This window comes from Dendrobium catenatum, unplaced genomic scaffold, assembly GCF_001605985.2.
Source record: "Dendrobium catenatum unplaced genomic scaffold, ASM160598v2 fragScaff_scaffold_733, whole genome shotgun sequence".
Classification (NCBI taxonomy): Eukaryota; Viridiplantae; Streptophyta; class Magnoliopsida; order Asparagales; family Orchidaceae; genus Dendrobium; species Dendrobium catenatum.
In genome coordinates, this window is record NW_021319195.1 from 729058 (window position 1) to 754159 (window position 25102).

The 25102-nt window shown below is 34.2% G+C and overlaps 1 protein-coding gene across 1 annotated transcript; it reads right to left on the reverse strand.

Moving 5' to 3' along the window:
- Nucleotides 1-566: 566 nt before the first annotated feature.
- Nucleotides 567-24836, reverse strand: LOC110102365 (CTP synthase). Its single transcript, XM_020830687.2, has 25 exons — nucleotides 24643-24836; nucleotides 23875-24013; nucleotides 22695-22798; nucleotides 22327-22595; nucleotides 17934-18013; nucleotides 17623-17709; nucleotides 17488-17538; nucleotides 17271-17388; nucleotides 17106-17162; nucleotides 14135-14199; nucleotides 13805-13888; nucleotides 6935-6985; nucleotides 6791-6853; nucleotides 6603-6649; nucleotides 6427-6496; nucleotides 6296-6358; nucleotides 5704-5793; nucleotides 5561-5599; nucleotides 4851-5000; nucleotides 4664-4741; nucleotides 4510-4595; nucleotides 3968-4016; nucleotides 1293-1373; nucleotides 944-1037; nucleotides 567-872 (listed from the first exon to the last, which is right to left on the reverse strand). Exons 3-25 carry the CDS (start codon nucleotides 22796-22798, stop codon nucleotides 820-822), a joined length of 1929 nt encoding a protein of 642 aa, XP_020686346.1. The 5' UTR covers nucleotides 23875-24013; nucleotides 24643-24836; the 3' UTR covers nucleotides 567-819.
- Nucleotides 24837-25102: the final 266 nt, after the last annotated feature.

Consider the following 25102-nt stretch of genomic DNA (forward strand, 5'->3'; position numbering starts at 1 on the left):
TTTTTTTGGGGGGGGGGGGAGAAATTGATTACTCTAATTAAAATCAATAAGAAATTTTAAATTTTGAAAAAAATAATTTTCAATCATATAAATTAAATACAAATAAATTAAATCTTAATTAGTATTAATCATTTATGAATATTAACAAACAATTTAATATTATTTAAATCTGATTTAAGTTAAGAGATTTAAATTCCAATGTTAATAGCCAAACAATTCATCAATATTTAATCGAACTTAATCTTCAACACACCAAATAAATTTCAAAATTTAACTTTTAAAAATTTAATAAATAGTAAGTGATATGATAAACTTATAATTAATATCTAAAAACTTAAAAGATGAGAGTAACAAATAGATCATTTGTTGATTTGATGACGAAGTATTAGAATATATGGATGAATTATTCGGTGCGGACGCCGAACGCCATCCAGAGCCCAATGAAAATGCGCCACGTCACCCCTACTCAGTACCGCAGCTAGGTACTGGACGACATGGCTGCACCTAATTCGTCTATGAACGATAAGCTATGTCTGGTATCCGCACATAATAATCTCTCTAGAATATGGCATCCTGAACTAAGCATATCATTTCATACTTTCTACCACATTATTTTATTTAAAAATACAGGAGATCGCCATCATCTAATTCTCACAATTTTTTTTTATAATATAAGCATATCATTTCATACTTTCTACCACATTAAAAAAAAAAATTATCTTTGAGGTTTTGGGAAGAAGAGAAACAGGTCTTGGAGATGGGAGATAGTGCAAGTGACCTGGGAGCCTGGGAAGAAACATTGGACATATCAGCATATCACTAAAGCTCCTTCAGATGAGCTTGCAACTGGCCTGTAGCAGCTAATATAAGCCCTGGAATATACAAAAGAAAAGAAAAGAGGTTAAATAGTTTAGATTTATATCTATCTGCATATTTATATTACCTAAAAATACTGCTGTGGGCTTCCCAGGTCTTGATTTGAATTCAGGATGGAACTGTACACCAATGTAGTAAGGATGGCCTGCTAGCTCAAGAATCTGTAAAGCTCACAAAAAAATAAATTTGAAGACGTGTATTTAGCGAAAAATTATTATGTGCGGACACCAGATGTCATCGGAGGCGAATCAGAACTAGCCACGACACCCTTCTGTTTTGTACCGATATGTATCGGGTGACATGGCGCATTTTGATTAGCCTCCGAACAGTCCGATGCCCGCACAAAATAATCTCTAGATTTTCGCAGGCAGAATAGTAGTTTAAACAAATTGATTTACTGTAGGAGATATTTTTACCTCCATTCGCTTTCCACTCTCATCACTGCCCACAAAATTTAAGCCAGCAGCTTCCACTTGTCCTACAATAACTGGATTTACCTGAAGTTGTTCAAACAATTTTATTAGAAGGTGCACGTAGACATGAACCATTAATAACAAGGGCCTCTGAAGCACATATTTCAAAAAAAAAAAAAAAAACTTTGACTGCGCTTTGACTACGCTTTACTTGTGCTTTGACTGCGCTTTAACTGCCATTTACCTACACTTTACCTGCGCTTTTCCTGCGATTTTGACGCGCTTAACTTAAAATAATATTTTATTAATATCATGACGTAATAATTTGCCCCCAAATTGAGGATACAACACTGCCAACAACAACATCAAGCCTTTAGCCCACTACGTGGGTTTGGCTACATGAATGTTTTTTTTTTTTTTTTTTTCATTGTGTTATGTTTACCGTCAAAATCTCATTTAAATCTAATAAATAAAGGTCATTTTTAATATTTTTTAAACAAATCTTTATAGGTCTCTACCTCTAGCTCTCTTAACATAAGTCAAATCTAATACATCTACTATGGTAATTGGGTCATCAGAAGGCCGCCGTTTTATATGACCAAACCATTAAAGGTTACTCTATCTAATCTTATTTTCCACTGAAGTTACTTCAACCTTTTCACATATAAGCTCGTTTTGTACCCTATCTCTAAGAGTAAAGCCACTCATCCACCAGAGAATCCTCATCTTTGTAACACTTAACTTAATATTATGCTTCGCTTTTAATGGCCAACATTTTGAACCATAAAGCATTGCAGGTCTCACCACATCTTATAGAATTTTCCCTTAAGTTTGAGGGGGCTTTTATATCACACAACAAGCCCGATGCATTCCTATAGTTCAACCATCCAACTTGAATTCTACTAATAATATCCCCATCTATTTCATCGTCACTCTAAACAATAGACTCAAGATATCTAAAACGTGCACTCTTATCAATAACTTGATCGCCCAAAGTCACAATTCCCCGACAAGCTCTATTACTACTAAATTACACTCCATATATTCGATTTTGGATCTACTCAAATGAAAATCTTTAGACTCTAAGGTTGACCTCCATAATTGAAGTTTACCTTCAACACCCTCTCTAGTCTTATCAACAAGAAGAATATCATAAGCAAAAAGCATACATCAGGGTACAACCTCTTGCGAATGTCTAGTGAGAACATCCATGGCTAAAGCAAAAAGATATAGGCTTAAGGTTGATCATTGATATAATCCAATTGAAATAGGAAAATAATTGGTCAAACCACATTGTGTTTGAACACAAGTAACATCTCCTACATATATATCCTAAAAGACTTGAATATAAGTATTATTAACCCCTTTCTTTTCTAGAACTCTCCATAGGATGTCTCTTGGAACTTTATCATATGCTTTCTCTAAATCAATAAATATCACATGTAGATCATCATTATTCTCTCTATACTTCACCATCAAACCTTTCAAAAAATGTATAGCTTCCATAGTAGACGTACCCGGCATGAATCCAAATTGATTTTGAGAAACATTAATATCACATCATAACCTATGCTCCATAACTCTCTCCCATAGCTTTAAAGTGTGACATATTAACTTAATTCATCTATAATTCATACAGTCTTGTGCATCACCTTTATTTTTAAAAATAAAAATCAACACACTCATTCTCTACTAATCATACATCTTTTTAGTCTTCAAAATAATATTAAAAAGTTTAATAAGCCAAGAAATTCCTTCATCTCCTAAGCATTTTCACACCTCTATCGGAATATCATCAAGTCCAAAAGCTTTTCAACACTTCATTTTCTTTAAAACCTCTATAATTTCGGTTTTATTAATACGCCGATAAAAACAAAAAATTTTATTTTCATTTAAGATGATAAGGTTCACTAAAGACAATTGTATTCTCACAACCTTCGTTAAAAAGTTTAGCAAAATACTCATCCACCTTTGTTGAATATCCCCTTATAATAAAAACACTTTTTGATCTTCATCCATAATGCACTTCACTTGAACTAAATCCTTACTACTAACCAATAAAAATCAATTGATGAGTTTTCATAGTACAATTATTGTATAATATTTTTGTGTGATTTCCTCCTTATCTACAACACTTCATATATTGTTTATGGCCCCATTGATTAAATAAAAAATGATTTTGATATCTTGCAAAACCGCATGTCTATAAGAAGTTAGTGTTATTAGCTTAAACCACAATTAAGATTTGTGAACACTCACATATTATTCTCCCGCATCCTCACCATCTTCCCAAAGCCTAAATCACTTAAAACCTCACAAAGACCAAGATATAATCCTAAAAAACCCTAATTCCTGTTGTTCCATTTATTTTGACCGGTCTATGCAAAAAAAAATCATAACTTAAATCACACATCCAATTAATCTAAAATTGAAATCAATATTTAGTTCGCATCCCAAATCTTTGTTATAGAGGACGTCATCCCTTTTCCATCAAAGAAAAATCAAACTCGCGCTGACATAAAATTTCTACTAAAAATCAATCCAAAAATCCTAAACTAATCATCATTATCCACCAACCCTCTAACCACCCTTGAGCCCTTCTAAATACCTCCCCATCATTAATAATTAAAAAGAATAATCATACCAATTATCATATGAGCTTCATATCTGCCACTAACCTCATATCTGTGACGATGACGCTCATCCACAAAGGCGGAGTTTCCATATCTACAAATTGGTAGAAAGACATTTCTTTAGTTCATAATTTATAAAGTCAAAACTGGATAAAACAATACATAACATGCAAGCTCAACCAAAAGAAAAAGAATAATTCAAACTATGCCAACCAATTTTGCAATTTTTTTCTTCATTCTTAGAATGAATTCACCTACATTAAGGTTTCGTTTGGGACGGTTTTTTTATTGCTTCTTAAAGCAGCTCCTTAGTATAAAAATTAAAAATTTTGTACTAGGAAGCTACTTTAAAAAGCAGAAAGAAAGCTATCCCAAATGAAACCTTAGTGAAAAAAACAATCTTCATATTTAAGAAAATTATATATAATTATGTATAACATAAAATTTTATCTTTAAATTCTCTTGAAATTATATATTTTATAGAACCTTTGTCACCCACGCTAAATTTGGTGTAAGCCTTTTTATCCCATTACTTCTACATTAGTAATGTGTAGTAAAAATGAAAGTTGTATTTATTTCACGCATACAGCTTTGAAGAAATGCAAGTGGAATCCTTAAAGAAGGTTCTCCGTGAACCAAGTCTCATTGTGCTTCCCATGTGTGTTCTGGAACCCTGTATTCAAATATACAAATTGATTATTTTTTTAAGAAGTATTGAACAAATAAGACAAGACAAAATACCTCAGGCATGAAGATTACAACAGGAAAAGGCGTCAGAGGATCAAATTCCTCACTGTTTGCTCTTTCCATCCCTAAAACCTAGAGAGGACTCAGTCAACCTCAGCATCAGTCAGCATGCTCACACATGCGTGTGCATAATAAATAAGCATAATTCATGTAGCGAAAATATATGGGAGAAAGTACATACATATCTAGAAAACTCAATAACTGAAATTTGCATCCCCAAACAAATTCCAAGATATGGAATATTATTCTCCCGAGCATACTTCGCAGCCAAAATCATTCCTGGCACTCCGCGGTCACCAAATCCACCAGGAACCAAAACGCATGAACAGCTCTGGCATGTTTAAATGAGGTCAAAAAAAGTTTATTAGCAGTAAGACTCATCTAAGATTAATTTGTTATTTGAATGCAAGTTCCTGGAATCAATATCTGCAACAATATATCTCTAATCTACTCAACTATGCATAAACTATCCAAGAGACAGTTCGAAGTTCACTGTAACCAAGATGTAGATATGTGACCTCAGGATAAAACAATAAGATTCAAAAATCAACTGATAGCACATTTGAGGTGATTTCGCAGATAAAGTAGATTTAGAACTCCATACATAAATAACTCATCAATTTTGGATACAATACATGCATTAAAATCACATGATATCTGAATTACTATATAGGTCATTAGATGCTAATCCCAAAAATTCAGTTGGCAAAGTGGTATAATTGGGTGTGTGGCTTAGTAGTATTGAAGTTAGGAGAGGCCTGGGGTTCCATTCCTCCAAAAAATAATTCATCTTGGAAGATATTGGCGCTACTGGTACAAGCCATTGCATTATAAAATTGAAAATAAAATTGACATCATTGTGAAGTTTGCAATCAAGAAATAATATCTTACTCTGAGGGTTTCCCACGCATCATCATGTACTTGTGGTGCCTGTATTGAGAAGAGATGGTTTAGAACTAAGCATGTTACAAGAGGGTGAAACCGACACAGAAACAAGAATATCCAGTATCTGAGTAAGATGGCTTAAGAAATACCAATCTTGCATTTTCTTCCTCAAGATCTGAAGCTGCGATCCACTGAACTGACGGTTTTAAAGAACAAGCAACACAGGCATGTAAAAGAGCCTGAAGATTAAGATTGACGGGAAAAGTTAAATAAACCAATTCAATAGACAGAGATCAAATGATTTAGTTCTTATTTAGCTTCTTGAAGGCTCTAGCATGAGCTGCCGGGAACAGCATGGCCCCAGAAACACGTTCAATGGAACTTCTGAAGGCCATGCATTTCAATAGTTATTTTTATTTCCAAATGGTAGCGAGTGTCATGTAGTTAAACTCTAATTATAATTGCAACATTAGAAAAAGAACTTGCAAACAAATGGACTTTTTAGTGGTCACAACAACTATGCTTCAAATGAGGTGTGATTAAAAATTACAAACAATGATAGCCCAAAAACTCAAAAGATGGACTAAACTCAAATTGTTGGGAAGTCATCTTTAGTTGAATTCTACTTTTTGCATAAGGTTCTTTAGCAAGGTTCAAAAACAAAGGTTTAAAATTAAAAATTTAGAGGAAGGAATTTATGGAAACCAAAATTTGTGAAGCCATTCATATCTTTTCCCAAACCTTGACAACAGATAGGTAAGAATCCATCAGTCCGGTATACTTCCCGACCATAGCAATTTTAACCTATGAAAAAGGTATTTTCAAAAATAAAGTTGAAGAATACATAAAAAAATAGCAATAGTAATACATACATAATTAGTAAGGTTGTCATATGACTCTGCCATCTGTGTCCAGTTCTGTAAATCTGGGGCACTAGCAATACTGGAGTGCAACTTCATATTCAGTTCTTGATGTTAAATAAATAAGTGACACAAATAGCAGACAAATAATATAATGGAAGATGGGAACTTTTAAGTATGATACTTGCCTGAGATAATTTAGCTGCTTCAAGATAGCTTTATGAGCATTTTGGTTCTAGATAGAGAATGCAAAGTTTAACTATCAAGTTAAAATCAGGCAACAGTTGCTAATATAACTTCAAACTTCAAGCTACAAGGATGCACAGCATAGCTGAAGCACTGGAAGAAAATGTGAAATAGGAGACACCAAACTCACCCTAAGTATTAGTGGAACATGCCAGATGTTTGGAACATCATGGATATTGAGAATGTTAGAAACCTATCGGATTCAAACGAAAATAAATTGAGCGCAAAATACAAATAAAGATTGGATATAGGTTTCCAATGAATAAGAGCTCACCGGAACATGACAAAATTGAGACAGTTTTTCCTTTGTACCTTCTATTAAAGGCTGAAAATGAATGAGGAAAATACAATAAAAATGAATGAGGAAAATACAATAAAGCCAAGAAGTGATTGCTTCCATAATGTGAAATGCATTGTCTTAATGATGCTATATTTACTATAAAAAAATAAAAAGGACATTACATTTAAAGGATAAATATTATATCAAGTTCTGATTGTTAGAAATTGATAAAAATATAGTAGGTTGAAGCCAGAAACAATCTTGGAATTTAGCTCATGCATTTACCGTCCATATTTACATTTACATTTGGTCATAGAGCATAGAAGTCTTTTCAAAAACTACCTAGATATTTTTTTTGTCGTTTTAAACTTTTTGAATATAAAGGCCATATAATTTGCTCGCCAGTGCTACTTTAGTCCATGTCATTGTATCTGTTAACAACTCGTTATTTCTTCAATCTATAATTAAAGAAATTTGGAGACATTTAGAACAATTTTGGAATGAATAAAATTATTGTTTCAGGCGTGAAATTCCTTCTTCATCTGCTACAACATTTTAATTATTAATCAAGTATGGGATTTGATATCATCCGAGGAAGATCTCCTTGTTCAAGAAAAAAGATTGCTTATCTAGGTTTTTCTAAGTTGTTGATGTCTTTTGGACATCATGACCATATAATTATTTTGACAGCGTTCTTTTAGTTCAATCGATGAAGTTACAAACAAGTAGGGTTAAATAATAGTTCAATCAATGAAGTTACAAACAAGTAGGGTTAAATAATACTTGACAATTATGTTCACTGGTAAGTTTTTGTATGGAGATTAGGTTTGTGGATAATTGAGGTATGTGGAGCATTTTTTAGAGTGAGGAAGAGAGATAAGGGTATGTCTCCTTGGGCTACTACTGTGATAAGAGAAGCATAAGCAATGATGATTTTCTTATCACTTGGGCAAGGAGTATAGTTGAAGTGGGTAGTAGAGTGTGTCATGTGATATGTGGCTCCTGAGTCAATGATCAATAACTCTTTCAAATGATTTCTAGAGGCACTTAATTCAATAGATATAGAAACTTACCTGAAAGTGTAAGAGAAGAAGATGCAAGTGATTTTTCGAGTGATACTAGGAGTATGCATCTGTAGTGATCAAGTTTTTGCCACAAGCTTTGAAGGAGAGTGGCATATTCAGTTACGATCTTGCTTCCATATATTGTGCTTCCCACTTTGACTTGTAGCATCCCCATCCTAGTCGTCGGATCAAAATGCCAAGGGATGGATAGGATTTAACAAATTTCAATATATATTACAAAATACCCTTATTTCTAATCACACCATTTAATTTTAATGTCAATTTCTACCACTTCTAGCTGAATGACTATTTTGACTCCTATTTAAGGAGTTCAGAGACTAAATTAGATTTTTAATATAGTATGCCCCCAATAGCCAAGAAATCATTTTGGTATTTTTCTCTATAAACAAATGAATTCTAGACATTTATGAAACTATGGAATGACAAACATTCTAGTTCTAGTTGTGAAATCCCTTCTTTATCTACTCTGGCATTTTAATTCTTAATCAAGGATGAGATTTGATATCTTCCAAGTTCCAATATATGTAATCTCCTTGTTCAAGTAAAACGTTTGCTTATCTGACTCTATTTATTTAATCAAATCTTTAGATTTACCCATCTTTTCATCTTTTTCATTTTCGATATGATTTTTGCAAGGTTTTTCATGATAATCTTGCATCAATTGAATAAATTTAGGTTTTAAAATCTTCATCATCTTTGTCATGCATTATTATAAGTTTCTTTTCCTTCATTTAACGCATTTTTTTCCCACCATCCAAGTAATGTATTTTCACTTCCCTCACCATCCCTACCAAAAACATAAACTTTCCCTCTAAAAACCTCTCCCTAAATCATCGATATAGTATGCCTAACCCCACCACTAGAAAGTAAAAAAACACAACCATTCAACTTCAATTAAGGTCAAAAATTTCAATACTAAATTTATTATCCTTTCTAAAAATTCCCAATATATCTACACCTTTTTCACTCCGAAATTCTACTCACAAATCTTTAATTAACTCAAAAAACAACCCTTTTTAAACAATGCCATACATTCCATCCAAAATTAAAACCTTTTGAAAACTATTTTATTGTGTCGAATTTTCAATGAATAAAGCTATAATATATCTTTGTTGTTCAATTTGATTTACACCGAGATATGTACAAACAAATTCTTAACAATTTTTTTATGAAAATTTTAAATATCCCCAAGGGTTCTAATGCATTCTAATTAAATTTTACATCATTTGAATAACTTTACTTTAAATGGGGTTGATCATCCCTTGAATATATATTTTTTATTAATTAAGCGCATATTTCTAGTTTGCAAGTAATTACTGCAAAACTTTGTGAAATTGTATCCCTCTTAAAAATATCAATATCGATGGTCTAGAAAGTTTGTAGGCATTTCATCATTAACCTGAAAAACAACATATTTTATTGCACTATTCATAATTCATGCATATGTGTTACTTCCTGACCTTAGAAAACTAAAATCTAGGCAAAATGATGATTTTATAGCTATAACGCAACCTTAGTAGTGCGTATTAATGTGAGCAAAATATATTTTAGTTCAAATCTGATGTAGACACAAAAGTAAGAAAATCGACACAAGGAGAACAATGGATAGAACTTAAACCAAATTGTATTAAAATAAAAGCAAATAACTGAAACTTCAAAATCCAACAAGAAAACACTAAGAGATTTTAAGGAAATAAAGAAAAATAAAAGACGCTATCCTCAGACAACCGTCAGAGCGGGTTCCTCACATGCATCGAATTGTAGGGTAAATAAGATAAGTGCATAAGACTAGCAAAACGATGGTCCACCACTGCAAGATTGTCCAATTTCTTCAACAAATGCTTCCAAATCAACCAAGACACGACACCCTAAAGTTGCTTCACTTTGAGAAGAAGGATACATATGGAGTGGCACTTGCGGAGAGACGAAAGAGGTTGGAATCCGAGACGAAAGGTTGGAAAGAGCTCACAAGATTTCTGGAGGGGATGAGAAAGAAGGCGGACAAAGCTCGCAAGCTTTTCCAATAACTCGCAGGTCAATAGCAATTTTGCTCACAATAATCAACTCCCTTCCTTCACAACTTCTTCTCATATTTATAGGCAAGATAGGGGAATGCCAAAAGTCATATATTAATTTTCCACAAGAACCCAAGAACCAGGTTCATGAAATTCATTTGCTTTTCATGGAAAAACTGCCCGAGCCAAGGAACCGAAGGGGCATTCACGGGAGCCAAGCAGGTCACACGGAACCAAAGAGTCACGGTCACGAGAAAGAGCCCAGGCACGAAGAAAACAGCAGCTGGCCGGATTTCCAAGAGATAAAGGCTCGGAAAACAGCAACTCCCCTTGAATGCAATTCATAGAAATAAGCCACAATTAAAAGACAAGCCAAGGTTTCCCAAGAGACAAGAAGAAAGGGGAAGGAGAAGGGACAAGTTGTTGTAGAACGTACATGCGAAGATGAATTACTTTATGGAATTTGCACACTTAATATTCATAGAACAAATAGTTATATTTTAATGGTGAATTTAAACGATGCTAAAACACAAAGAATGATAATAAAAGCTTAGGCCGAATCACAGGCGTAAAAGTTGAGATCAGAAAACAATCAAGTTAATCTAACGTTTTATACATGAGAGGTGTTCAACGATAATCCCTAAACTAACAATGAGTTTAGTCACTAAGAGACGCCCCTCACTCAACTCTTTCAACTTCTAGGCGTTAGCGGAGAGAATGGCATGAACCTTCATGAATCACTTATAAACCACAATTGAGTAGCAACTAAGAGATTAAAGATTTGGAGGAGAGTTTACCCAAATAATCAGAAGATACAAAGTTGCAAGGATACAGGCTTGGAAGGAAGTAGGTGGCATCCATTGTTTGAATAGTTGCTGTGGTCAACAATTTGAAACATCCGGGTAGCGTTTGAAGACCTTCCAATTGACTGGACAGCAAGATACAGGTGCAGATTTTCCCTGGACGGCAACTTCAAGCTCTCAGTTACTGGACTCAACATCCATGAACCTTCTTGAAAGCGTGGTCAACAATTTCAAACATCCGGGTAGCGTTTGAAGACCTTCCAATTGACTGGACAGCAAGATACAGGTGCAGATTTTCCCTGGAAAGCAAACTGCACTGTTGGAAATAACTTGGGCAGCATACGGGAGTTGCCGGACTGTTGGGCAGCAATGGAAGCTGGCTGGAATTCCTTATGGACAGCAAAATATGAAATCCTGGACGTTGGGACAGCAAAAGAACTTGCTGTAGCTCTCTGGATAGCTCCTCGTGGATGAACACAGAGGTTGGATAGTAGTGTTGTGCTAGCAGAAAATTTCTCCCCTTGGTCACGGCTTAGGGAAGAGTGAGATTAGGGGATGACTCTCCAGAAAAGGAAATCTGAAAACAGTATCAGATTTTGTAGCTTGCGGTGGAGGGAAAAATCTGAAGTTATTTTCAGATTCATCTTAGTTAGGGATTTGAATCTTGAAATTCAAATAAGAGAGGAAGAAAAGGACAAGGGGAGTTTAATTATTTCCCTAATTGAAGCCTTCAATAAGGAAGGAAATAATTAAGCAAGAGGGGAAGAGGGGTCGGCCATAAAGAGGGAGGGGAAAATTGTGTCCACATTCAATAAATGTGGACCAAGGCCTTAGTTGCGATTGGGAATTAAATCTGAGATTTATTTCAGATTTAAGGTGAATTTGGAGGGAATTAATTTGAAATTTGAATTCAAATTAAAGATGGGTAGGGAGCTTTAATGGACATTAATGGGGAAGCCATTAATGGGTGGCCGGCGGCATTGAGAGGGAGGGAGGGAATTGGGGAGGATTTTTTAAGCTTCTAAATGCAGCCCACTAAATAAGGAGGAGGAATAATTACATCCTATTCAATTTAAAATTAAATTGAATGAGATTTAAAACTTTCCAAATATGGCGGTGACAAATTAGGAAAGATTTTGAAATTCAAAATTCGAATTTAAAAAACCGGGGACTTCTCTTTCCTAACTCAAGGGATGTTATTTTGGGAAGGTATAATGAGGCTATTAACCCTCATTAATGGTGGGGGCAAAGAGGAGGGCCGGCGGTATGGAGGAGAGGGGGGCTAGGGAATTCGGTGGGGAGTTGGATATAGGCCGGTGGTGGGGGTTTTGGGAAGAATTCGGTGAATGATATCCAAGCAAACGGTGGCGGCGGAATTTGGGAGGGAGGTGGAGGAAGTGGGGGAGAAAGGAGATGAAAGAAAAATACAAATAAGATAAAAGTAAACTAACAAACTCACAAAGAGATCGTAAGAACCGCGAATCTTGGACTCTTCCAAAGGTTGACGGGTATTGCGGTCACCCTCCTCGGGTTTCTCCTCTCATGAACTCACTAAGAGATCAATCCCCTCTCATGAACTCACCAAGAGATCAGACAAGTATAATAAAATTTTTCATTAACAATTCATCATCCCAAAATACAAAACTACTAGCCTATAAATAGGCCTCATGAAAAGAAAAGAAATAAAAGACTGAAATGCCCTTCGGGCTACAATATTACATGATCACCCGTAAGGGTATAAAGGGAAAAATAGCAATATAAAATAAACTAATACATAAAACATATAAATAAATAACTCAAGATCATAGCCGTTGATCTCTGATGTCCTCATCACAAGTCCATCCCATCATTGAATCCTTCATAATGAGCTACCTTTTGGACATTAATGAGCTACTAAACTTCAGCTCAAGCAACTAAGAGAATGAGCTCCATCCAAACCTCCTCCAACCAACCCGTGAACCAGTAGAAGAAAATGGACCAATCAAGCCAGCAAACCAAAGGTCTACCAAGCCCTATGCACAACCTACCATAATCATTGGATGCTTTCCCATCATTGGATAGCTAAAAAAAAAGAAAATAAAATGAAATATACTATTGTTCAAATAAAATAAAAAGTACAGAAATTCTTGATAGCATCAAAATCATTTTTCTCACAAATAGATCCTACAAGTTCACAAAAGTTGGTCCAATGCCACTTCATACAGCACTACTCATAAAGTTTACTCATGTTCCCTTCAGATATTGTCATCCTCTGCTCACTCGAAGAATTAGCCACCATTTGATGATCTGCCAACAAGTCATGTTGCTAAGAGCTAGATCTTGTTGATGTATCGCCACATGTGCTCTCCAGAGTTGAATGATTTAAAGACTTGGGAAACTGATGATTGTAGGCAATCTTGATGTTCAGCTCATATATTTTTGTTTATGTTTATGTTTCATACGACATAGAAGTTTAATTCAATAACTATCTTGTTTATCCGAGTCATTTGACATCTTTTGCACATCACAAAAATTTTATTATCTGTTAAATGTCACTGTAGTTTGTATTTTCTTATTAGTTTATTGTCACTGTAGTTTGTATTTTCTTATTAGTTTATTGATAGTTTTTTTATTTTTTCATTTATAAATAAATGAATCCTAAAATATAGTGCTATTTGTTCTTTTTAAATTTTTTAGTGTTGGCCATCTTTTGCATCTTCTTAATTATTTTCTAGTTCTTTCAAGGCAACCTTGCATCTAAGGCCCTGAAAAAACTACATCCCACGACTGAAGAAAAGTAGCATTCTGATAACAAAAAAGGAGAGAGTAGCCTTGATATGGATCAGATCTGTTCCATGAATTTCCACATATATATATATATATATATATATATATATATATAGAGAGAAGGGAGAGAGAGAGAAAGAGAGAGAGAGAGAGAGAGAGAGAGAGAGAGAGAGATATTAATGGTTATGTTCTTACCTGATCTGAACGACATGCTAGTAGGTCAGGAGTCAAGCCCAATGCTCTCAATTCTCGAACACTATGCTGTGTAGGCTTCGTTTTCTATAAAAAAAAAAATTGAACGAAATTGCAGATAACAAGTTTAGCTTTTAGAATTATTTCAAAAAAAAAAGTTGATAAACGTTTATGATGTCATGTAGAGGAAGATTAAATAACTCCCAAAGGCTCTCTAACAAAAAGAAAAAGACATTTTGGATTCTTCTCTCATGTCATTGAAAGAATCAAACGTTTTTATATTAATAATAATATGATTCATGTTCATGGAAAAAAAAAACAAGGACTACTCACCTGCTCACCAACAACACCAAGTACAGGTACAAGGCTTACATGAATGAGACAGAAATTCTCCTTTCCTACGAACAAATAAAAAACATAAGTTCAGAAACCATGATTTGGGAACGATAATAAAATATGTTAATCAAAATTCTGCTCATTACACATCGAAGCAAAGATATCCATAAATATATCAAAATAAAGCAATCACTGCAATACCTAGGATATATCATTTTTTAAATATCAAAAACAATATTTATGTGGACATTCACCACTTTTCTCTAGTCCATACCGTTGTCTATGTTTTCATTTTTCAAGGTTCTTAACATTTTTGTAGCACCTAAAGCAGTACATCTATATTGTATTAATAGCATAAAATATTTCCTGCTTTTATTTACTAAGGTCACGGCATGTAGAGCATTTCAATGGTTGTCACATGGTTTTCAAATGTTTGGTTTCTTTTAGCATGTAAAACTAGTTTTTTCGGGAACTAGAACTATTTGTGGCGTTTAGTTGTAGTTACATTATGCAGCATGTAGAACTGTTCCATTTAATCGATAAATCAAATTTGCAAAGTTTTCCACATTCCAAGCTTTTAGTAATTAAGTTTTGTGAAGGGTTAAATGCACTTTTTTTTGTTCATTAAGATAGATCAGTAAGTTCCAAGATCATACTTTTACTTTCCCAAATTTCTAACAAAACATCATTTGAGGGTGGCACCCTCTTCCACAGCCATGCTTGTGTGAGTGCGCACCCATCCCCACACTCACCAATCCACACAAGCCCACAATGCCCACACAAACCGATGTGCACGCGTGCTCGCACGCCATACCCCAATAAGTGAATAACAAGATAGGATGGAATGGAAAAAAAGCTAAAAACTATCTCACCATTCACAACTCCAGCACCTATGATGGTGTGCAGGGAAAGGTTTTCACTCTTCTTGATGGAGATGGGAGAATGGATACAAATCCTGATCAAGAAGATGCTAAAAAACTCATATGGTTTATATCTCATGTAATTTGTCTACTCTTCATATGTATTTATTCATTCATATGCGAAGATGAACTTACATAAAAGGACTTCTCTAGCATTTGCATTTAAATACTATTTTTAAGTTTAAGTGGCACTTCATAGAATGCAAGGACTCATGTGCAAATCATAACCGAAGCCTCTAAATGGCTAAGGCGTCCATAAAAGAAAAATGATTGCAATGAATTTTTCCATTCCCAATTGGACAGCATTCATAGGATAGGTTCCAATGTGTGATGCGCACTATCCTGGATACTAAGTGTTTCCTTCTCCCTTTCAAAGTGCTAGGAACCCAAATTAAATGTTCGTCATAAAGTTTTTCTTTCCTCTTGAGATGAAGAGAAGAAGAAGAATATTATACATAGATGACTACGGCATCCATAAAAAGAATGATAATTGAAATGAATTGTGCCTTTCACAATATGGGCAGCCTTCCTAGGATAGATTCCAAGGTGTGTTGTGTGCTATCTTGGACACTAAGTACTTCCTTCTTACTTGATAATTGCTAGGAACCTAAACTCGATGCTTATTATAAAGGTTCTATTTAATCTTCAGATGGAGGGGGAGAACAATAACATGAATAGCATGGCGTGTGCAACTTGGATCTTAAGAGCACTTAATTAGCCTCACAGAGAAACAGACTTAATTCATCATCAATCAATAATCAATAATCACACACCATGTACTAGTATTTAAAAAAATAGGGTTATAAAGATAAGGCCGCATATTTGAAAGCAAATACAGTCCTATATAATCCTCACAAACATTCAAATCTAGATCTAATCTTATCCGGATAGAGTTAAATAAACTGATAAAATAAATCAAATTTAAAAATAAGAAAATATTTGCTATAAATAGAAATGGACATAAAAAGGGATAGAAAATAAACCATGTACAGATATGTTATGACCTGATTTTAATTTTTATAACTGGCCTATGGCCAACTGAGCTTTTTGTATGTTAGCCAGAATAAGGTGATATCACTTGCACTTCTTCTGTTTAACAAATCTCAATAAGAAAGAGCATCAAATGTTAATAATGATTTTGTACATGAGATGGAAAAGATGAGAGGGAGAAATACATATGGATTTGAAGTAGTGATAGGGCATGAACACTACGATCAAATAAATTGAACTCATAGAAGACAGATATTTTAGAGAAAAGTAATTTTATTATTCCCTTTTTAATGCAACACTGATAAAAAAATGATCCCTCATATAGTTATTTTTTAGCTCTTTTGAATGACCAGAATAATTGAGCAAATATGGATGCGGCGAGCAAGTAAAATAGTTTGACATGCAAACATTCGCCCCACATATCACTTAATTTTATGCGTTTATCACGTAGCAATAGACATACAATTTCAAGTTATTTAGCGAGTAATTTAAATTGTGATATTAACTATTTGAGTATGATTTTGTGATCAAATTATATAAACAATTCCCCGAGTTATGGAGCCAAGGCATTCCCAAACAAGTAGCTCGCTCCAACTAAGTTATCGTCAAATGAAATGAGCCAGGTAACAAGATTCAGTATTCTAGAAAATTGTGAAGCTCATTCTCGAGCCATTAATATATTCAAAATAGTTCAAAGGCTTTTGTCATTATTAATCTTAATGAAATTGGAACAAAACCCTAATTGACAATTACATAAATAGCAATTTTGGGGTTTATTCCAATATCCAAGTAAATGATAAATGCAACCCATTCCTAAGAGAGAACCTTTTTGTTCAGAACACAAAAGCATTCATTATATATATTTCAATACTATAAGTCAGTAACCCAGCCTTCAAACGTGCTCATAATTTATAATTCATATACAAATGACATAAGTTGAACAGGGAGAACATAAGTAGCTGTGATAGCAAAATTATAGATTTAATATCGCAGTTTGGGCTTAATCAAGAACAAACACACTTTTCAGAGAAACTAAAGTAAAAAATTTGTGAGCTTACCAAGAGAAAATGACAATTGACGAAGAGCTTCAATAAAAGGCATTGATTCAATATCACCTTCAAAAGTTAAAATATTAGTAACTACAGCAGCACCTGAATAGCTTTGGCCTTTGTGCCTCTATGCCCATGGTGTAAGGTTGAACATTAAGTATTTGTATATCATACCTACAGTTCCACCCAACTCTATTACACAAACATCAGCAGGTTGATCTTTTCCATCAACAGGAATAGATGATACTGACTCGATCCAATTCTTTATGGCATCAGTTATGTGAGGCACAACCTAGGATCCCCAATCCCCAATCATAAACTTACAATTTCAATAAACTTTTTGTAACATAATATCGGTTCAAGAAAAAGGCAATGTCTCAAATAAAAAAACCTGAACAGTCTTTCCAAGATAGTCACCACGTCTTTCTTTGTCGATAACAGACTGTACCAAATTATAATGTATATAAAAAATTCAGTGCCACATAATATTTTGTGTTATAATAAGCTTCCAATAAAATGGACTTGCCTGATATATCTTTCCCGTGGTGATGTTGTTATCCTTGGTAAGTCTAATATCCAAGAATCGTTCATAGTTTCCCAAGTCTAGATCAACCTGTTAATTGGATAAAATCAATATAAGATACCTCGAATGAATAAAGCAATAGGTAAACCCACAAATAGAGCAAGAAACTGCATGGTAGTTACAAAAATTACAAAATGTTCCATAAAACCTTAAAGCATCAAACATCAATGTTCAATAAGGTTGAAAATGGAGTTTTTAAAAGATATAATTTTTGTATTAAGAGTTCATGTAATATGCAAAGGGTGGATGGTAACCTCCCCACCGTCATCAAGAACAAAAACCTCCCCATGCTCGAAAGGAGACATGGTCCCTGCATCAGTGTTCAAGTATGGGTCTGCACAAGAAACATTATATCTTTAGATGTACTCCACAGATGTTTGAGAAGTAGAAAACTAAGGTTCTAGAAAATTTTAATATGCAAAAGACAAAAATAAATGCTACTTCTAATATAGACATAATGATTGCACTAAATACATTTGCCAAAAAACATAATGGTAGGGCATTGGCAAGTTAAAGCATAAAAGAAGAAAAAGAATCCTTGCAACTGATTGTAATTTGTCAAGAATCGCACAGACATGTATATGCCAAAAGTTGTAGTTTTTATAGGCTTCAGTTTTTATGCACTCCATGGATTAAGTCATTCTTGATCGAACCACATAACTTAAGCAATCATGTCTATCTATGCGATTATTTATTATTCTGTCATAATTATGTAATTATTTCTCCTAGATTAATCCCATTCACTCTTTGGTGTTCTCAAAGAGAGTTGTTTTGAACCTTCTACTGCAACATCAGCAAACACCTAAGAGCTAAAAATCCCCCCACCCTGTCCACAAGCCATCATTAATTCCTGCTCACATCTCCTTCAACTTCAAAAGTTTTCAATCTATATCTTCCTTCTAATATCTACATTGGAAACCATTAGCCTATCACCTATTCCTCTTCGCATCCTTTCACCCCAAAATACCAACTTCTCCTTCAACATAGTATGGTGCACATTTGTAAGGGAAGGGATAGAAGGCAATTTGATCGCTATCAAAAATAATCATAACTAAAACTGGAGAGTTTAAGGAAAGGCTTACGGCATTAGTAATTTTTCTCTGCTTTCTCCCACCCATCCATCTTATGCTGTGAATGATATAGGAGGTAGTGATGATTGGTAAAAGATGATTCCTTCCTTCTACCTTTGACAAGCATAAACCTCAAAAATTCAAACCTTAGTTCTGTGAGATTGATAAAGTTTAGACTGGTACACTTTGCATGATTTAAGGGCTAAATATATCAAAATCATTATGTTTAAGCCAAGTAATGACCCAAGTCAAACATTTTCAAAATTTTAAAATCTAGTCCCTCAAGCTTTTTAAAGCATTTCATACATGCACCAAATTCATGTATGTCTACAAATCAAGAATTTATATGATAAATTTATCAATAAAAAAAAATCGAAAGCCTTGATAAAAACTTTTGAGAAAACAAGTGATTACCTACACAAAACTTAAGATACATGCTTGTAATTTATCTTGTTTATATTTACTATGACATGTTCATGGCCTCATGACTATCACATAGTTTGAAGTTTAAACCCTAAACTCATAAAATAGAAGCCCATATTACCCACAAAAATTACTAAAAGTTTATCTGAAAGGTATCCACCAATTTTGATCAATTAATTTAAATTGGCCACTTTAGATCAATTCTGCATGAATTGGTCACTTTGGCAAAACTGACTCTATGATTAAGTTAATCCAAGCTAACTTGACCAATGAGTTAAGTTATTTTAAACTCCAAGGACTCAAATGGAGCCATGTGTAAATTTACATGAATAAATGCCACAAAAGGCTACAAGAAATCTACTAACATACTGTAAGCATAAAAGAGTGCCACATCAAATGGAATATCACATCATCAAACCAGAGCACTCTATATGTAGTATACTATCCTTCCTTGTCCAAGGAAGAGACTAACCACCTCCCGCACTGCTAGGAATATTTTATTTCCATTGGATTACCTTAAGAATGCTGATTATTTCATTTACTTATTTTATTGATTAGATGGCTAACTACTTTCTCGTAATTCCATGTATAGTGAAACAATTTATTCTCCCCTAATTTAAATTAGATAGGAACTCTGGTAAGCTTCATGGATATTCCAAAATTAACGATAATCAAATAGACTTAACTCCTCTCTCTCACACACACTAGTTTGCCCCTACTCTCTAGCTTAGGGACAAAGGGGTCTCATCTCACTATCTCTTTCCATCCATGATTGCAAGTAAGGGAAACCAAATTCCAAGAAAAGTGAATCCTAATGAAACTCTCGTCCTCTCTCTCTCTTAGCCAACCCTTATCTCATCTCAATCTCTCTTTCTGCCAGTAGATGAAAGCAAAGAGAACTAATTCCAAGAAAAGTGAATTCTAAGGAAGCTCAAATTCAATAAGTAATCAAAATGCCAATTCAACTCATTGTTCTCTGTTCTAAAAACTAGCTCCACTTCATTTCCTTCACTTCAAATCACAGCCTCGGTTGAAATTCCATGGTCCCTCAAGTTAGTTGAGCAATCATTATCCCATCCAAAATTAAAAATGATCATCATTCAATCCAGGTTCCCAGACCATCAGTAGTTTTTGGGTCAGAAGCTCGCCATGTTATATATTTTAAATAGCAAACAATGGAACTTCACTATAAGAAAGTTCAACAGAATAAAAACTTCATTTGGCCTATCATATAAGTATCCCCGAGCTTAAACAACTTTTTTTTTCTCTTTATGGCACAACCAAGAAGTATCTGAGACCCTATTAGTGAGTCTTTCTTAACTAGTATTTTTAAAAATAGAAAATTCTCAAAATAGTCCCTACTCCATTCTTGTATATCTAATTTAATCCCAGAGTATCAAATTGCTACAATTTAGTACTTCAACTTCACAAAAAGGTCCAAAATAGTGCCTCATATTCTAACTGTGATATGAAATTGCTCCCAATTTAGTCCATCAACTTTACAAAATTGATCCTAGTTTACCCTCAAATGGACCATTTTGTATCAAATGTTTATAGTCGATGGATTGAATTGGATCAATGTTATATTGTGAGACTAAGATGGCCATATATGAATAGTCAGTGGATTATTTTGAAATTTAACCCTTTTCAAAATATATAAAAACTTCAAAACAATATATTGCCATTGCTAAAGTTGCAATAGAAATTATGCCACAAAAGAAAAACATCCTAATATTATCTAAAGACAACCAGGCCCCATCACTACTAATAAAAAACTAATTATTAAGGGTATCAGAATATATAAGTAGTATTTTTTATCTATTTTATTTCTGTTTTTCTTTTTCCTTTTTATGTTGGTGAAGGTGTTTTGGATGTGGACATATAAAATTGAGTGGTGTTTCGATGAGGAGAGATAAAAATTGGGTGATAAAATGTGAAGAGTATAGTGGGAAGCACAACTGGCATATAATCTAAAAGTCTGGTTCAGAGCTGTAGATATTTCAGAGAAGATGTTTAAAGCAAAAGTTATGTCAAAGATCCAATTCTTGCAGCAAGTAGTTGAAGGGTACACTATAGCTCCTGCCCCTCTCATTACACCAATTTTATTTGACACAACTCACCTTCTTGGTATGACCTAATTATCCTCAAATGTTGGCCGTTGCATTACATTCAAGAAAATTCAGCCGCAATAGTACACTCCATCAAAATGATAGACAGTAATCAAAGAAATCAGGAATGATAAAAAAATACAAGGAAACTTAAACCCAAAAAAATAAAATCTATGCATAGTAAAAATATGATAGGAAGTAAGTGCAGAAATCACAAAAATAGTAGCTGAAATTTGGAATTTCAGCAAGCACCAAGAAGAAATTGAAGAAATCCCTTGGAAAAGCAATACATAAACTTGATAATTGATGAAAAGTGGAAGAAAACAAGCAGGATACAATGGATCTTCAATTCGAGAGGAAGATCCGGCTCTCCCAATCTCTAACCGGTAGCTAGAGCCCAAGCAAACCTAGAGAACTCCTACATTCAGCAATAAACAAGCATAACCCTAACCCTATGATGAGAATAACTATTAAAAGCAAACAATACAAAGTAAAAATTCAAAACAACCCTGCAAATTCAAATCTCCAGCTCATCAGCCCCCTCTCTCTCTCTCTTCCTTAACGCATGGAGCCCACCCCAAGGGGTCGGGACTTGCCTGGGCGGAACCAAGCTTCCGCCTGGTATAAAATTGGGCTGGTCTAACATAATACACCCATCAACTAGCTTTTGTAAGCAAATTAAGTGTGTGTGTGTATATATTATTGTACTTTAATGATTATAAATAATGCTTCAATATTAGCCAATTAATTGTTTGCTTCAAATTGATAAACAACACAAAAAATATAAATAGATGAATTAAAACAAATTAACTTTGCGTACAATCCTCCATGAACGAGGATAACAAGAAAAAATCATGGCTCAATAACCCAAAAATCGGAAAATATGATCTCATTAAAAACTTTCCACATTACCAACATTAGTCAGTAATCTTAGACACATACAAGACCATAATAATACTCAATTCACTGAGTAAATAGCTTATTGGAAAGAAGAACATGCTAATAATTTCGTAGTCACTGAAGGCCAAGGGAACATGTAGGGAAACCTATTTTTATTGAGGTCACACGAAGCCCGCAAGCTTTGAGCACGACACCGATGCTGCTTGCTGTTACACCCTTCCCTAAACCACTTACCACACCACCAGTCACCAGCACATACTTCATTTGTTTCTTTGTTGTTGTCACTGACATTTGTGCATCCGTTGTTATCATTTGAGCATATGTATCAATTTTCTTCCTGAAACCATCACCTCGCACAGCTTTTTCTTCCACCACAAATTGTCGGAGTTGAGTAGAATTCCACAGTGAAGACAATCTATTTGAACAGGGAAAATGAAAACCACTGAATTACTTTAGTTAAGAATATCCAGGAAAGTGGTGTAATCGCTCTAAGCAAACAAGCATGGTCATTTACCTTTGAGAAACACTGAAGTTAAGGAGTGGGATGGGTAAGGTTACTCCTATTCCATTTTGTAGTAGTTGTACCCCTTTGGAAAGGCCAATTCCACTGGATAGCATCTAAAAGCTAATTAACAATAATGATGCTATGAAAATGTAATTAAGAGTTCATGTTTTTTTTTACTTAATTACAAAAGGGAAGGCCGTTAAGAATAAAAATTGAAGCAATATTGGGGCTCTGTTGAGGTTAAACAAGGTAGTTAGTCATGCTGAGTAGGTCATTGCATCATTAAAAAAAATAACATCAAAATAAGTAAATACTTATATCATATATAAACAAGTAAAAGAAAGAAAATAAAAACAGTGAATTGTCTGATACTTCACCCAGCAAAGCTCAATCTCTATAATACTTCATAAACAGACATATTTTCAGGCTTCACATTGCATTGCCAGTTAAAGTGCCTGATTTCAAAATACCAATTGCAAGCCTCATTCCAAATAAGAACTACTTCAAACTCCATAATTCATAATTATAGCACTCTTAACTGCGTATCCATTGATAGAAGATGGCTCTTGATCTTTGCAATTATAAATTTAAAGTGGAAACATATCAAAATCTTAAAATTTTTTAGAAACTCAGGCGTTACAAATCTACTTTTCTAGATACAAGCATCATATATGAACTAAGAGGAGCAAGATCATCAAAGATGAATCTGTAAAAAGAAACAAAATGATATCAATTCATGTTAATTTTCATTACATGATCGTCTTTAGTATTTTGCTTATTCTTGTAGAAACGTCATTATATACTATTATTAAATTTCTTCAATGCAAACTATGCCTACACATATAATGTAATTGTTCAATTATTTCTGTGATTAAAGGCATGCACTAACGTATTTGAAAAGTATGTTTGAAGGTGAATAAATTTACTCTTTTCGTGCATGGCAATATGAAATTGCGCTTGTTCATCAAAGCACACAAAGTATACATGTTTGAGCATTTTGCAGTTTTGTTCTTTTATTTTTAATGATAGTAAAGTGAAACAGTTTTCAAACTTTTGAAAACCCCCAATTTGTCATTGGGATTTTATTAAAAAAGAACGTAACTCGGTCCATGCTATCAAATGACAAATCAATTCTTATAAGAAAAACTATAAAGGAAATGCCCTTGTCAAAAATGAATATTCCACTCACCAGTCTCCTTCTCTCTCATGCCAAAGTGGGTTGAGTCTGTGTAAGATGTGGCTGGCCTCTTCCAAAATCCCTCTCTTACTAATTAAGGTCGACTACAATGTGGTTCAATAATCAATATGCTTCTTGTGCTTAGATCTCCCTATTACAAGTTAGTAAAAAGGAGGTAAAGAGAGGGATGTAGATAGGAAAAAAAATGAACCAACCAACACAGTAGGACGAAATGCAATTTTTTCATTAAAAAAGTATCAAAAATATTTCATGGATATAGCATCGACTACCACATAATTGATTTCAACAAGTGGTTTCAATAGATTATACTTAAATGGAGGAAAATGATGGCCAGAACACACACCTCATCCCCACCCACACACACACACACACACACACACAAATGGACCTAAGTGAGTTTTTTTAAAGAATCATGGACCGAGATTACGACAATGAGAAAAATAATAAGATCATACTGCAAAAGCCAAAGACGATGGTGATAGAAATGATTCACCGTAGCTAACGATTTTCATCGACAAATACGATGCCAGAGTTTTTAAACTTACAGCATCATAAAAATGCAGCCCAGAAAACACTAGAATTCAACAATTTTATCATACCGCGTCCCATTTTCCCTCATTTCAAACTTTATAGATTTCCATAACTTAAAGAGTTCGGCATTTTCTTAATACCATTCAATCGCTGTTACCACCATGTGAAATACGAAGGAAAGAAAGTGTAAACAGTGCAGTATAAAGAAATTAAGGGAGTTGAAGGTACCTTCACCACAGCGGCGGAAGCCGCCAAAAGCCGCCCGGAGCGCAGTGGGTGCTTGGAGGGGAACTTACCACTTGAATGGGTATTTCGCAGCGAAGCTATTCGGAGAAGAGAAACCCTTTACCAGTGCCGGTAGAGGAGGCGGCCCAGACAAGAAGCTCTTCCCCTGCAGAACTGTAGTGGGCTGAGTACCGGCAAATATATATATATCCGATCTTTATTTTTACGTCATGTGTTTCTTAATTGATATTCTGAAAATATTTTTTTACATAAAGATTTTAAAATATCTTTAAAAAAATGTCATTATATTAAAATATAATATATAATCTATCGTATTTACACAAATATCCGAATGTTAGTAAAGCTCAAACTTATCGCTTACATCCATTTTCTATGATAGTTTTTAGAATTGTTCTTCGTGCCTTTTCATTGTGACTCCGTATAGCTCGAAACCATCAAAACT

Bases quoted from the DNA above. Each gene is read 5' to 3' on its own strand.
- LOC110102365 (XM_020830687.2), bottom strand. From the start codon at position 22,798: ATGCTATCCAGTGGAATTGGCCTTTCCAAAGGGGTACAACTACTACAA. The intron at 6,854-6,934 runs GTGAGCTCTTAT...TGAATCCGATAG, and splicing joins CTCAATTTTGTCATGTTCCG to GTTTCTAACATTCTCAATAT. The intron at 6,497-6,602 runs GCAAGTATCATA...GTTGCACTCCAG, and splicing joins AAGCAGCTAAATTATCTCAG to TATTGCTAGTGCCCCAGATT.